This window comes from Dreissena polymorpha, chromosome 1 (genome assembly GCF_020536995.1).
Source record: "Dreissena polymorpha isolate Duluth1 chromosome 1, UMN_Dpol_1.0, whole genome shotgun sequence".
Classification (NCBI taxonomy): domain Eukaryota; kingdom Metazoa; phylum Mollusca; class Bivalvia; order Myida; family Dreissenidae; genus Dreissena; species Dreissena polymorpha.
Window position 1 is genome coordinate 41541314 of NC_068355.1, and position 16255 is coordinate 41557568.

Here is a 16255-nt window from a genome sequence, read left to right on the forward strand (position 1 = left end):
ATTGACATTTGAGACACTAATTGACACTCGAGAACGTGAAGATATGCAATTGCATTTTGTGTGTATAAATATTGAACGTTAAACAGTGGTGTACCTCAACAACTGTATCCCTGTCTCCCATGCGACATTCAAATTTAACGGTAATGCCCATTTATTCCCCCGAGGAAAAATCACACTATGTACACTAATTCTTATTTTCTCAAGGTTTTCACGAAATGCACGTGGACTGTTAATCTTTTGCTAGAAAATTACAAAATTGTCAGAAAAGTATAGTGCTATGCAACCCATGCTCCTAATCATAATGACGCTTCCTATTTTGAATGCTTAATTAAGCTTTCCAATGTCCCGGATTATTGGATTGTGCAATAGTAAAATGGCGGCCATTTTCGGTCCGATTTGGTGGTTTTATTGTCTTTAAATATTTTTTTCTCCAATTTTGCATTTAAAATACAGCCTGCGCGCTATACAGGGGAACGCGCTATACGTGGAAACCTACGGTATATGGGGTGAATGAACTGATTGTAATTGAGTGCATGTCATGAAAAACTTGCCTTTTGACAAGTATAAAATGTAACCCCTACCTTTGTAATATTTTCAGTAAAATACCAAATGCTTTCACAAATTTCTCTATTCACCTGATGGTTGTCTAAGGTAAATGCAGTTTTCAAAGTACACTTTTTTCCCAAATGGTTGTTCAGTACTTTCTCCAACTGCAATAACCATGTTATCCATTTGGATATCATATCCCGCAGAAAACGAGCAATGAATCTGCTGTTCCAATAAAACCATTGACATTTTCACGCCAAAATTGACTTGTGCAGTTTTTAATGAACAAAAAAAATAAAAGAATTTTTTACAAATAAACTATAAGGGTTTTTCAAAGAACATCAAATAAACACATTTTGACATACAAACTATTAAGGTTCTCAAACTCCATGCTTTTGTATGGATAACAATATTGGACCATTAAGCTAAAACTGAAAAATGTTTTAAAACTTAAATGGACGACCCTTTTCATAAAAACTCATTACCACCAAGCAAATCATAATTGAGAAAATGGGCCTATATTAGCCTTTGTGATAATCCCATGCCGTTATAACCAGTGATCGAGTACAGGCCTCTGATTATAAGTACATTAGTATTTATTTATGAAAGAAGTACACTGAAATTCTGCTTCTGTTCTACTTATGCTGAATAAAGTTCTGCAACCTATTAAAATGTAGCATGTTTCGTTTCATTTTCCCCTACAGTGTCTTTAGAAAAGTGCATGTCTGACACTTTGAGGATCTGCCCAGGGGGTGTTTTGATTTTCATTCTTTTGATGCATCGTTTTACATGCGTTCATTCCATTCAGCAATTATTCTTTTTCTGACCCAATTTTATTGATAACATAGACTTCTCAGATTTAAAAAAAACACAACTGTTTGAAAGAATTATTTAGAGCTTTCAGATAAAATACAGCTTTTTTACACCACTTTGGGAATGGACAGGGGCCTTTTGGATTGGGAAAAATTGAATATCTTTTTTGTTACTAAAATTGGTGTTATTATAAGTTTTGTTTTCTGCTACCAAATACTGTACAATTGAGAATAGAAATGTTTTCAATATAATATTTACAAATGTTCAACTCACATATCTGAACACTTAGATGAACTTAAGCTGAGTTGAAATAAAAAAAAAAAAATTGAAACTTCCGATTGGGGAAATGAAAGCAGTTATTTGGAAGAAATATCTGCTTTTTGAGATTGAGTATGGGGCTGAATTTTAGCCCCAAATATGACCAAAAAAACAAACTTAAATAATGAATGCTCAATTCATATTCATGCATATAGAGATCTAAAATAGGCTGGGAACCACAACATGGATATCCAGAAAGCAGCCACATCATCCATTACAAGGCACAGTGAAAGGTTGAACAGCACACTATACGTTAGTACAAAAGGGAAACAATCTGTGAGATGTTGTTAATTTATTAAGAAAATCTGCTCCAGAGGCACCATTCAAAACTTTCATGGTCAAACAATTTGAGTATGAAGAATAAAAGAATCTTGTAAATGATTACAATTAAAGCTTATTTTGAGATGCAATAATCTTAAAGATTTCATCGTTATCTTTAATGACTACAACAGACAAAGATCAAATAAATAATAACATTACTTTGTGTGTTTTTAAATGTATCATGCTTTCAGTAATATACCTGTTATAAAATTGAATAAAATTATTGCCACAGTTACATAACAAATTTGTATTTAATTACATTAGTACATGTACATACAAGTGAATTTACATAAAATATAATGCGGTTAAAATTTAAGTGGAATATAGCCATTGGGTAGAGTACAACTTTTTTATTATTTCTAGATCATACAATGATAATAATTATTTTAGTAAATGTTATTGTTGGGCTTGTCTTATTATACATATTGGTGCAACCTTCATCCCAGTATCTGTTGGAAAAAGTATACTTTCCATATATAATAAACAGAACTTATTTAAATAATACAAATCAATTCTCAAGAATAGGGATATCATAATACATCAAATAATTAATTATTCACAGTTTTCTGATAGAAGACTTGATTATTTTATGGACTGTGTGCTTTTTCCAAATATCAACCAACATAAGTATAAAATTAACAAAAGAATTACAAAATGCACTCTCAAACTGAATACATTGAAATAAATAAATGTCTGATAACTTATTTACAACAACAACATTGGTTTGATGATGCATGGACAAAAAATGTATAAAAACAAATCAATTTTTAAATTTACACTCAAAGTGCAATTAAAAATCTGATCATACTTTCCTTTATAGAACCATTATAATAAAACATGCATGCCCCCCATATGGGCTGTCAGTTGATGATGCAGCTATTGTGTGAATACGTTTTTTGTCACTGTGACCTTGACCTTTGACCTAGTGACCTGAAAATCAAAAGGGGTCATCTGCCAGTCATGATCAATGTACCTATGAAGTTTCATGATCCTAGGCCTAATTATTCTTGAGTTATCATCAGGAAACCATTTAACTGTTTCGAGTCACTGTGACCTTGACCTTTGACCTAGTGACCTGAAAACCAATAGGGGTCATCTGCCAGTCATGATCAATGTTCTTATGAAGTTTCATGATCCTAGGCGTAAGCATTCTTGAGTTATCATCCGTAAACCATTTTACTATTTCGAGTCACTGTGATCTTGACCTTTGACCTAGTGACCTAAAAATCAATAGGGGTCATCTGCGAGTCATGATCAATGTACCTATGAAGTTTCATGATCCTAGGCCTAAACATTCTTGAGTAATCATCCGGGACCATCTGGACCGACGGACAGACCGACGTGCAAAATTATACACCCCCTCTTCTTCCAAGGGGGGCATACAAATGAAATGACTTATAACACCCTTCTTTGGGGAAAATAGATACTAGACAAAAGAGAATCTTAATTTAACTTATTTTCATTCATGTACAGAATACCAAATTTAAGCCAAACACCTGTCAAGCATCATCAATGACCATTCTACTGCTTTCTGAACAAAGCGGAACTAATAAACTCGAGCTTGCAGCATCACAAGCAGGTGCCCCTTGTTCCTTACCGTTTGGGGTCGTGAACCTCGATAGAGAACTTGCGGTCCCGATAGTACAGGTTTTCTAGTGACTTCCACACCAACAACTGAAAACACACAACAATAGTCATTGGTGTGTGAATACCACAAGTAAACAGAGCTTTGTAACTAACTCGACTTATATCCCACATTCTTTGTAAGCTATGTTCACGGGAAAATAACTCAAGAATGGGTGGTTCACTGAGGATGAAAAATGTGTTGCAAATCTGCGCGTCACAATTATGACATATTCTAAGTTTTAACTAAATTGTTTGAGAAATGTTGATCTATTTTTGTCCACAAACTTAATATTTTTGAGAACAGACTGAGATACATTCTAACAGACCAACAGAGTGCCCCCCTCTCTACTGGGATATAAAAAGTTGCAAATGAAAGGATACCACCTCTCAATCTAGTTTTTGATCCCACATGACCCAGTTTCGAGCTTGGCAGAGATATCATGGGGACAAAATGTTCTGAACAAGTTTCATAAAGATTGGGCAATTTAGTTTTCCTCTAGAGCGTTTAAAAGCTTTCAATAAATTGACCTAGCGGCCTAGCTTTTTTTATCCCATGTGACCCAGTTTTGAACTAAGCAAGGTTGCATAAGGTAAAGTTCTGAGCAAATTTCATGATTGCACAGAAATGTGGCCTCCTATGTTCACAAGTGTTTTCTTTAATTCTATCTACTGACCTAGTTTATGACCCAACATGATCCAGTTTTGTACTTGGCTGAGATTGTTCTTAGTTTTATGAAGACTGGGTAATAAATGTGGTCTCAGTGTACACAAACAATTTTCTTAAATTTGACAATGTGACCCATTTTTTGACCCCATGTGACCCAGTTTCCAACTTGGCCAAGATATTATTGAGACAAATGTTTTGAAGAAGTTTATTTAAGTTTGGACAATAAATGCAGCATCTGAGTGTTTTCAAGGCAAATGTATGTATGTATGTGTATGGCGCATGGAATAAAAAGCAGAAACAAGCAAATTCGTTGAATTGATATCCCCTGCCAATATGCTTCTGGACACAAAAGGGTTATATTTGACACTCAAAAAAGCATTTTTTCAAGATACAAAGGGCCATAACTCCATTATTAACATTATGTGTACAATGCCATTTGGTGTGAATCATCCTCGTATCTATATATATACTCATACCAAGTTTCAAGGAAATCCGCCAAAGCACTTCCAAGATATGGCTCCGGACACACAAAAAAGCATTTTTTCAAGATACAAAGGGCCTTAACTCCGTTATTTACAGACGGTGTACAATTCCATTTGGTGTGAATCATCCTCTTATCCATATATATACTCAAACCTAGTTTCAATCAAATTCGCCAAAGCACTTCCAAGATATGGCTCCGGACACACACAAAAAGCATTTTTTCAAGATACAAAGGGCCATAACTCCGTAATTTACAGATGGTGTACAATGCCATTTGGCGTGCATCATCCTCTTATTCATATATACTCATACCAAGTTTCAATGAAATCCGCCAAAGCACTTCCAAGATATGGCTCCGGACGGACGGAAAGACTGACGGAAAGACGGAAGGACGAACGGAAGGACAACGCCAAAACAATATCGCCTATGGCGGGGGATAACAAACGGCGATAACAAAAGCTTAACATGAACACATTGTGCACAGATCTGCTAAATAAGTTGGGTAACTAGAAAAAACTAGAGCTTTGTCACAGACGTGACGTATACCCCTACATGCCGCATTGACACAGACTATTTTGCAAGCTGTCTTCACAAAACAAGAGAATCTAAATGGTGATTTTTAAGAATTATTATGCCATTATAATTTATGGCCATTTTGACCTTTGAACTCTTGAATTGTTTCGCATGACACGCTGTCCAATGACTGTGAACAAAATTAATGTACAGAGTCATTTTAAAATCTCACAATGAATGACATAGTTATGACCCGGACAGGATCATTTATGGCCATTTTTCACTTTTGAACTCCAAGTGCGACCTTGACCTTGAAGATATTGACGTAATTCTTTCACATGACACATTATCCAATGATTGTGAACAAATGTACCAAGTATTTTTAAATTCTCACAATGATTGACATAGTAATGGCCCGGACGAGATCATTTACGGCCATTTTTGACCTTTGAACTCAAAGTGTGACCTTGACCTTGGAGATATCGACGTAATTCTCTCACGCGACACACCATCCAATAATGGTGAACAAATGTGCCAAATGATTTAAAAATCTCACATTGAATGACATAGTTATGGCCCGGACAAGCTCATTTATGGCCATTTCTGACCTTTGAACTCAAAGTTTGACCTTGACCTTGGAGATATCTACGTAATTCTTTCGCGCGACACACGGGCCAATGATGCTGAACAAATGTGCCCAATAATTTTAAAATCTCACAATGAACAACATAGTTATGGCCTGGACAAGCTCATTTATGGCCATTTTTGACCTTTGAACTTAAAGTGTGACCTTGACCTTGGAGATGTCAACGTAATTCTTTCGCGCGACACCCTGTCCAATGATGGTGAGCAAATGTGCCAGATGATTTTAAAATCTCACAATTAATGACATAGTTATTTCCCGGACAAGCTCATTTATGGCCATTTTTTATCTTTGAACTCAAAGTGTGACCTTGACCTTGGAGATATCGACGTAATTCTTTCGCGTGACATACCGTCCAATGATGGTGAACAAATTGTCCACATGATTTTAAAATCTCACAATAAATGATAAAGTTATGGCCCGGACATGCATTTGACCTTTCTTTGAACTGAAAGTGTGACCTTGACCTTGGAGATATCGACAAATTCTTTAGCGCGACACACCGTCCAATGATGGTGAACAAATTTGCCAGATGATTTTTAAATCTCACAATAAATGATAAAGTTATGGCCCGGACATGCATTTGACCTTTGAACTCCAAGTGTGATCTTTGAGATGTTTACGTACTTTTTCCACACGACACACCGTCCCATGATGGTGAACAAATGTACCAAGTTATTTTAAAATCTAATGATAAATGACATAGTTATGGTCCGGACAACCTTTCGGTTTAAAACACACTAAGTGACCCTGTGACCTAGTTTTTGACACAGCATGACCCATATTTAAACTTGACCTATACATCATCTAGATAGAACTTGTGACCAAGTTTGGTGAAGATCGAATGAAATTTTGGGACAGACAGGCAGACCGACCAACGGACCGACCGACAAAGTGACTCCTATATAGCCCCCATTACCAATGGTAATGGAGCCCCCATTACCAATGGTAATGGGGGTCCATTACCAATGGTAATGGGGGTATAATAAATTCCTCACTTAGTAAATAACTATTGCTAAATCATAAATTAGTGAATACAAGAATCAAATACCTCACACAGTTAATACAAATTCCAAAGTCCTAAATCAGTAAATATATGAATGTTAAACGCATACAAAGAATATGCAAAAAACACTGAATAAACTGGGGACATTAAGTCCAAACTTATAGAATATCAGAAGTTAAGTCCACAGCGAGCCTTTTCCAGAAATAAACTCCTCACTAATTATATACCAGATATTTAAGTTCTCACTAAGCAAATAACATAAAGCATAGCATGCGTTTGTTATGTTAAAAATAGTTATTATCCATAATTATTACAATTATTTCTAATTATTAGAATAAGTATAATTACTTGGGCTCTATATGAGTATAAGCCTGAATACTGTAAGTACAGATCAATCAATAGAGTGTAAGGTTTTATTTAAATCAATATTTCATAAACAATAGAAAGTTTTACTTAAAAATACACCTAAAAATAAAAATATTCAAACAAACAATAAAACAAAGAAATTTCATTACCAAGCTGTTTTACTTTTCAATCACTTGCATTACTTCTGAAATGTCATGTGTTTCATAGATTACACTTCTTTGTTTACAACAAAAGCTTAACTGGCTGACTACATGAAGTATGTAACTCAACTTAAAATAATTAAATTAGATGAAAAAAACAATTTTCTTTATAGATAAAAAAAAGATTAAATTGTAAAGTACAAATGATTTATTCATACCAAAATATTTTGATAACACCAGTGTGTGCCATATGCCACAGATGACATATGGTATGCGAACTTTACAGCGCTTTAAGTCTGCGGGGTATTTATTATTCCAATCACATATAACCATACTGAAATTACAACAACATAAATGAGCCTCGCTCTATGAAAAGGGGTTTTAATGGGTGAGCATGAATGTGGTCCCCGATTAGACTGTGCAGTCAGCAAAGGCCAATCAGGGACAACGCTTTCCGCTTTAATTGCATTTTTCATTTAAAAGAAGACACTTCCAGACAAAAATCCAGTTTCAGCGGAAAGTGTCGTCCCTGATTGGCCTGTGGGTACTGTACAGTCTACTCTGGCATGACACTTTATGCACAAGCTTTTAAACCCTTTTTCTCAGAGCTCTATCCAAATACTCCATCACATACCCTGCGGGGCACATTCTTGTCCTGTTTGTCGTACACTCCGATGCCCTTGTTGCTAATTCCCAGCCACCATGGAATGTCCTTCTTGTCCTGTTCACACAAACATGTATGAATGGTACAGAGAAACCATAATTAATCTTTGGATTATTTTTGTGGAATTTTCACGGGTCTTTTAAATTACGAAATAAAATGTCACACAAACAAAGTCTTACGTCAGACAGAATAAACAAGAAACCGTTGTAGACAGGTGATGCTCCCAAAGGTTTTTTTTGTCACAATATTGCACTATATATTCAGATAAAAGGAAACGTCTTGAGGGCACATTAGTTGGGGGGACAGTAATTATAATTTTTTTATAGAAAATTTCATAGGGCCATAACTCTGTGAAGAATCATTCGACCAAAACCCCCTGATAATATGCACATCTCCTCTTGGTAGTGAAGCTTCCCATACAGTTTCATTGAATTCCAGTCATTAGTTGCTGAGAAATAGCCCGGATAAAAATTGTGCACAGACGGACGGACGGACATACACACGCACGGACAGACGAAGTGGCGACGTTATGCTCCCCCCAAAATAAATTTTGGGGGAGCATAAAAATCAACAAATTTAAGATTGATCAAAAATGCCAGATTTTATGAATTCCAACAAATTTCCCCACATACAGAGAAACCAATATTATTCATTGGACATTAATTTTCATGAATTTTGAGGGTCCTTCTAACCACTGAATCAAATGTCCCAAAAATGTTCAAATTCAAAGTCTTCAAAAAGACATTACCGGTAAATAAAAATTCAAAAATTTCAAATAAAACCAAAATGATATATTTTATTATTCCACGAAATTTCATGTCAACCTTAATAAATGAACAAACAGTTTTGGTTGTTTCCCTACAGCAGTACAAAAGATTGAGACTTGCATCATAATCATGCTTATCAAAAATTAATGTGCATTTTAATTGACATGACGCCGCCTGTCAATCAAGTTCTTATCTAAGAACTGATCTACCAATGAGGCGATCGATTAATTGGGCGCGTAAGTTAGCAACGCACTTTCCGCCATTTTCTAGACAAGCTATAGGTTCACTTTTACTTTAGCGAGTTTCTTTTGTTTTCCTCTTAAAAAAAAGTAGATTAAAAAATGGTTAAACAGTGTCGATGGGGACTATGTAACTCGGACAATCGATATCCTGAAAGATTAGTTGGTGACATTTAATTTATATCTTTTCCAAAGCCGAAAAGATATCTTGGGAAGTGTAAGAGATGTATAAATGCATGCGGTCTTCACCACGAACAACTAAACGTCAACACTGTCAAAGACAATTATAATATATTTTTATCGGATATACTAGCAGATTTAAATAGTTTATGTTATCGATCTGATTATCACATAATATTTTACGTTTTTTAAAAATAGTTTTATCAGTTACTAGGTCATTAATATACAGAAGCGAGGTTCATCTGCATTACTTAAAGAGAAATAAAACCCAGCATGAAGCCTAATTCGTGTTGTGTTTTATTACTCTGATAGTAATGCACTTTATTGCCATTATACATGTTATTAGAAGGTGACACATGATATATTATATAAATAACGGTATCTACACATGTGCAGACATGTGATGTCACCAATGAACGCTTTTAATCCACCTTTGAGATCGAATGCCTAGTTCTCATTTTTTTCAACAAGTTTCGTTTGATTTGTTCGAAAAAAAAGCGGAAATGAAATAAGGCAAAAATGGTGTGAGTAGGTTTTATGTAACTCTGACATTCGGTATCCATAAGTTAGATTAATTAAATATATACCATTTCAAACGCGGAAAAGACAAGAGCAAGTGGAAGCTTCAATGTGTAGAATTACCGAGATCACCCTTACGGAGCATTTATTTATTTAAAAAAACTGGAAATGTTAGGTTAGAAATAACTACGCATTTTTAAGTATGAATTATATCACGTGTGCTTGTAGAATAATAGAAAAGATTGGTACCAACTTTGCGTAACTTAACGAAATCCCCGTATAAATCGAGTTTTGTGTGTGCCAGAAACAAGTGAAAACAATTATATGTTTCTATTTTAATAGAATCGAATCGATAAATGCCACATAATACGATTTATTATTACTGATATAACCAATAAATGCCGAACTTGGAAGAAGTCGGTACCTGCCCCAGCGTCTGATACAGGTTGCTTTACTGAATTCCCCTTCATACAGCGCTACTTTATATGTGAAAATGACAAAACTTATTGTGCTGTCTTGCACTTTCAATTATAGTGATTGATAAATGTACCATAAGCAATGTTTAATTTTATTAATATCACTTTTATATGTAATAACATGTGGGATTTTAGTACACTAGGTGTCAGAAAGCGTGTAAAACTTCACCGAAATCCCAGTTTAATGCGCTATTTCGTGTCAAATACACGAGTGGAAATGTTTCGTAAATAACATGGGTAAATGCCGTTGAAGAAGTGTTAATTTATTGCTAATACCAACATCACACGTAATAACAGGTTCGATTTCGGTCAGCGCGCAAGCGTTTGAGAGCGTTATTCATGTACCGAAAAACTCGTTATAATTAGCTGATGTTCTCTATAAACGTATATTTTTTGCATTCACAGAATAACTAAATGACACAAACCACTTTTACAATTGTCATTTGGTGTCAAAAAGTCCATAAAAATAATCCCGAATATCGCATTAATCTACATGCAGTATATAGGCAATGAAGCCATTTTGGTGTTAGCTTGTCTAGGTTTGCTAACCGCTGAGCCACGTGATTAAGTGGGCGGAGCGATCATAGATAAGGCATCATGTCAATTAACTGCCATTGTACACTGGGTCTGATGAACTCATACTATTGCACTAATAAACTCTTACCTTAACTTCGAAGTAATGGATACCGTATGTAGGAAGGCTTTCAACGATTGTCATGTAACTGGAACAGAACAATCATGCCTATAGATCTAATCATCCAAAGGAATAGATACAAGACATTAAGTTGATGCACAATGTGTCATATTCAATATGTGCTGCATTGATTTCTTGTTTTGTTTGATTGAAAGCAGCTTCATAAGCAACAACAGAACACTTTTCCATATTTCACTAATTTATAACCACAGTCAAGTTTTAATGGTCATATGCAATCATTTAAAGTTGCTTCTCTAGGTTCTACTTTTTATATTCTGCATCAACCATCTGTTTTAAAGCATCAACAAGAAGGCCATAGGTCCTAAGGCGCTCTGCTGAGACTCCTAGGTACTAAACTGTTCTGAGCAGGTGGTGTTCTCTAGGTTTCACAATGAAACTGCCCCAACACAAGGCAGCAATATTTTTTTTTACAAATCAAAACTAGAGCTTTGTCACAGACATGACGAAAACCCCCACATGCCGCAATGACACAGAATGTTTAAAATGCACTAAGTGAACCCGTGACCTAGTTTTTAACCCGACATGTCCCATGTTCGAACTTGACATACACATCATCTAGATACTTCTGACCAAGTGTGGTGAAGATCGGAAAAAAAACTACTTGAATTAGAGAGCAGACACCATGCTGAATGTGTAAAACATACTAAGTGACCCTGTGACCTAGCTTTTGATCTGGCATGGCCCATGTTCAAACTTGGCCTTAAGATCATCTAGATAAAACTTCTGACCAAGTTTGGTGAAGATCGGATGAAAACTACTTGAATTAGAGAGCGGACACCATGCTGAATGTTTAAAAATGCACTTAGTGACCCTGTGACCTAGCTTTTGATCTGGCATGGCCCATGTTCAAACTTGGCATAGAGATCATTTAGATTAAACTTCTGACCAAGTTTGGTGAAGATATTGGATGAAAACTACTTGAATTAGAGAGCGGAAAACATGCTGAATGTTTAAAACGCACTAAGTGACCCCGTGACCTAGTTTTTGACCCGGCATGACCCATATTCAAACTTGACCTAGACATCATCTAGATACAACTTCTGACCAAGTTTGGTGAAGATGGGATGAAAACTACTTGAATTAGAGAGCGGACATCATGCTCAATGTTTAAAACAAACTAAGTGACCCCGTGACCCAGTTTTTTACCTGCCATGACCCATGTTCTAACTTGGCCTTCACATCATCTAGATACAACTTCTGACCAAGTTTGGTGAAGCTCGGATGAAAACTACTTGAATTAGAGAGCGGACACCATACTGAATGTTCAAAACGCACTAAGTGACCCTGTGACCTAGTTTTTGACCCCGCATGACCAATATTCGAACTTGACCTAGACATCATCTAGATACAACATCTGACCAAGTTTGGTGAAGATTGGATGAAAACAACTTGAATTAGAGAGCAGACACTTAATACAGACCGACAAACTGACCGACCAACCGATAGACAGACAAGCTCACTCCTATATACCCTATCATAAAAACACATTTTTTTCAAATATTCTTTGCAAATTTCATGATGTGTGGGTTATAAATGTGATTTCTAGAGTGTTCAAATGGTTTTACTTTGGCCAGATATGGAAAACTACCGCGCCTAAAAGTAGCCATATTTTACAATGGACTGGAATCATACCTCACTCTGAAGAGAAATCATTAGAACAAATGTTTAAACAAGTTTTGATGAATTTTAAGCAATCCTCAAGAGAGCTCAAAAGCTTTTCTATGACCTAGTTTATGATCCCATGTGACACAGTTTTATACTCCATCAAGGTATAATTAAGACATACAAAATTATGTTCGCATCTCACACAGATATTGAGTTATTTCTTTTTTGAAAATGAGATCACAGTTTTATGTGTGGAACAAAGTAACAGTCACCCAAGATCTAGGATTGTGCTCATATTTGGTCATATGGTACACAACTCAACTCATTTGAAAATGTCCTCTAGGATTTCACGTTGAATATCAGCCATTTACTTTCCTAGAGTTAAACATGAAATCTCAAAATTGAAAAATTACACATTATCAACCTACGCAGTTTCTCGACAAATGTTTCCTATTTGCACTTAAATACATTTGCAACAAGAGATGTGTTTGTCACAAGCACAATGTCCCCTACTGCGCCGCTTTGAAGCCATATGTTTGACCTTTGACCTTGAAGGATGACCTTGACCTTTCACCACTCAAAATGTGCAGCTCCATGAGATACACATGCATGCCAAATATGAAGTTTCAATATTGCAAAAGTTATGGCAAATGTTAAAGTTTGCACAAACAAACAAAGCAACAAAGCCACAAACCAACAGACAGGGCAAAAACAATATGTCCCCACTATAAAGATATACTTACTTGACGATCGCTAGTCCTCTGGCAGTGCCAGATATCTTCTTGTAGTAGTGTATCACACGTTCTTCACTGAAACACCAATGAGTACAACTGGATTGTATACATCTTTTTAGCCAAATCTACATATGGATAGTAAAGACACCTAAATATTAGTATATAAATAACTAAAACATACGACTATACAGCCCTAATGAAAAATTGTTATATGGCCTGATGACTATAATTCATAGCGTACATTAACATTAGCTAAGCATTTCTTAGGCAAGTGCATGTTTTCGCCACAACAAATGGGCAAGACGACAGCCTAAATTGACCATGCATTAACGTCTACACCTGTGACCACACCTGATGTATGCCCCACACATCTCAACACAGAACAGACAACCTAACCTGCAAGAATTACCAACCACAATTTCCTCAAATCATCCAGTATGCTATAGTCGTACACACATGTGAATTAATGTTTAACTTCTTTTTTGTAGTCATTGAAATAATGTCACTCAGAGTGAAATTCTATTTGATTACACAAACTGTCCATGCATAATGTCAAAGTCAGCCATGTACAGTAGACTAATAGCACTGCTAGGCACTTTATTTCACAATGAGTGGGGTCGAATAAGATTTGTCTGCTGGTAATCTGACAGTCTGATAAATAAGTGATAAGATATATAATAAAGTACTGTCTGGTTGGGCAATAACATTAGGTACATACCGACTTCTTGAATTACTCCACTGTCAATCACAAAAGACATTAGTCTGACATGTAGAAATCAAATGTCTGTACACAGCTAGCAAACTATTATTTAAACAAATAACATTCCTCACAAAAGACAATAGCTCAATACAAGAATGCCACACAATGCAACAATCAAGATGCCTAAAATAGGTTAAACTTTCATGTTCCAATCAATTGCATTTAGTCTCACTTGCAACATTTCCATTTCCAGACAATGATTTCCAAAATCCACTGCACAATTAAAGCTGACGTAACAAAAAAAAACTCCAGATTTTCTCGCAAGTGACAAATCAATCCAAAATGGCAAGATTATGCAATTTGGGTGCACAGTAAAAGTTGTGAGACAGCAGCAGCAGCCTAGCCAAGTCCCAAGGCCATTGTTACCAAGCATTTCCCTAGATTTCCCTAGATTTCCGTGACAACACCAATATTTGGTCTCCTAGAGCCAGCCATCATGTGAGGCCTTTGTCTAGAATACTCCACACCAATATTTGCCACTTATGAAATGATATTATCTGAAATCCTTTGAATGCCACTTAAGAAAAAGTGATTCTTTTATTTATTTATTGTGTTTATGATTAAAGAATTGAGTTTAATCCTCTATTAATATTGTCATTCCTTGCTGTCAGTTGATTTATCAATTTTAAATCATGAGTTATCAGAGAAATTAATAATTTCATGAGTTACTGGGCTGTTTATTTTCTATGATCACGAATAAGTTAAGTCCATAATCTATCTAATCCCACATATTTTCTTTTTCTTTTCATGAACAGCTTTTCAACTTTTGTAAAATGTAGTCATAGAGTTAAACTGTAGATTTTCACTGAAATAATAACATCTATGTAAAACTAAATGCCTGTATGCAACATGCCAAACCAATTGTCAATAGTATTTGTAATTATTTAACAAGCTGTACCATGCACATGTTTGACCTTTGATCTATCGTGTGACCTTCATCTTGGCGCAAGGAGTGACACACCCTCTCCACATAGAGGGTATTTGTTACAAATTTAAATATTCTTTGATCAATGATATATAACAGTCCAGACAAGTAGTGTTTTTTTTTCTCATGTCAAGCCTGTGACCTTTAAGTTTGACCTTGACCTGTACAGGTGTTCATGTAACTGCATCTTTTCATGGTGGACATTTGTGTTAAGGTATTTACATAGAATGATAAATGACACAGTAACAGTCCTGAAAAGCTGTTTTAAGACAAAAATTGACATTTGACCTTCAAGCACAACCTTGACTTCAATGTAGTAAGACAGGTCAAAGACAATTTGTGAACATTTTCCATTATTTTCACTGTTATTTTTCAGTTTGAAACAGTGAATACTCATTTTTAAGTCTGTGATGTTTTCCGATAAACCAATAAATAGCCCTTTAGAAATCTATGAACAATACCAGAGTTAAGCTCATAATTATGAACAATGAAACATTATGACTATGCTAGACAGTGCCTAATTATGATAACTGAGCCAGGTGCAGCTGTTGCTCTGTTATCATTCTCCTCAATGCCTGTGTGGGACCTTATCTTACAGCATTAAGGATGCTGAATGCTACATTTAAAGCATACATATATTAACTGATACACATGAATACATGGCATTAGATTCTTATTACAACAAATGGTGAATCAGCTTCTAAAGCAATATCATTATAATTTCTGTTGTCTTTTATTGGATGATAAGAAAGTATTGTAGCAATAATAAGAAAGGTTATGAAATGTCCGAGTTCTGAGCACTGCCTTTGGGGGATTGGTACAAGACACAGATTTCACACTGGCATTATCACCTAGAATGTCTCGGGATTGTGAAGATACACTGTTCTTCATAGAAATTAATGGATTGTAGCATTCTCTTGTAAGGAAACATCAGTCAAAATATCAGTGTATTCTAGAGAAACAAAACTGACTCCTGGATTTATTATCATGTCAGAAGTTCAATATACCTATTTTAAGACAATAAGAACATCAGTTTAATTATTGTAAAGCCAGAATCATTGCTTCACTTTCTATGCTTGACCCTTGCAACATTGAAGCGAGTATCATACATAACATTAAAAACAAGTTCAATTTTGCATTACTATGCATTCATGTCAAAAACAAAAGTTTATTCACACTAAATTTGATTTCAAATTGATCGACAGCAATTTGTTTACATCTACTGATAT

At 35.4% G+C, this 16255-nt stretch overlaps 1 protein-coding gene across 6 annotated transcripts in view; it reads right to left on the reverse strand.

Moving 5' to 3' along the window:
• The window catches only part of LOC127877608 (FERM domain-containing protein 4A-like), a 181035-nt gene that overhangs the window by 59035 nt on the left and 105745 nt on the right, over positions 1–16255 (reverse strand). For all 6 annotated transcript variants that reach the window (XM_052423693.1, XM_052423658.1, XM_052423649.1 and 3 more), the window contains 4 exons: positions 13351–13416; positions 10952–11009; positions 8077–8163; positions 3596–3672 (listed from right to left, as the gene is read on the reverse strand). In XM_052423693.1, the coding sequence (XP_052279653.1) occupies positions 3596–3672; positions 8077–8163; positions 10952–11009; positions 13351–13416 (288 nt within the window). The remainder of the gene's footprint in view (positions 1–3595; positions 3673–8076; positions 8164–10951; positions 11010–13350; positions 13417–16255) is intronic.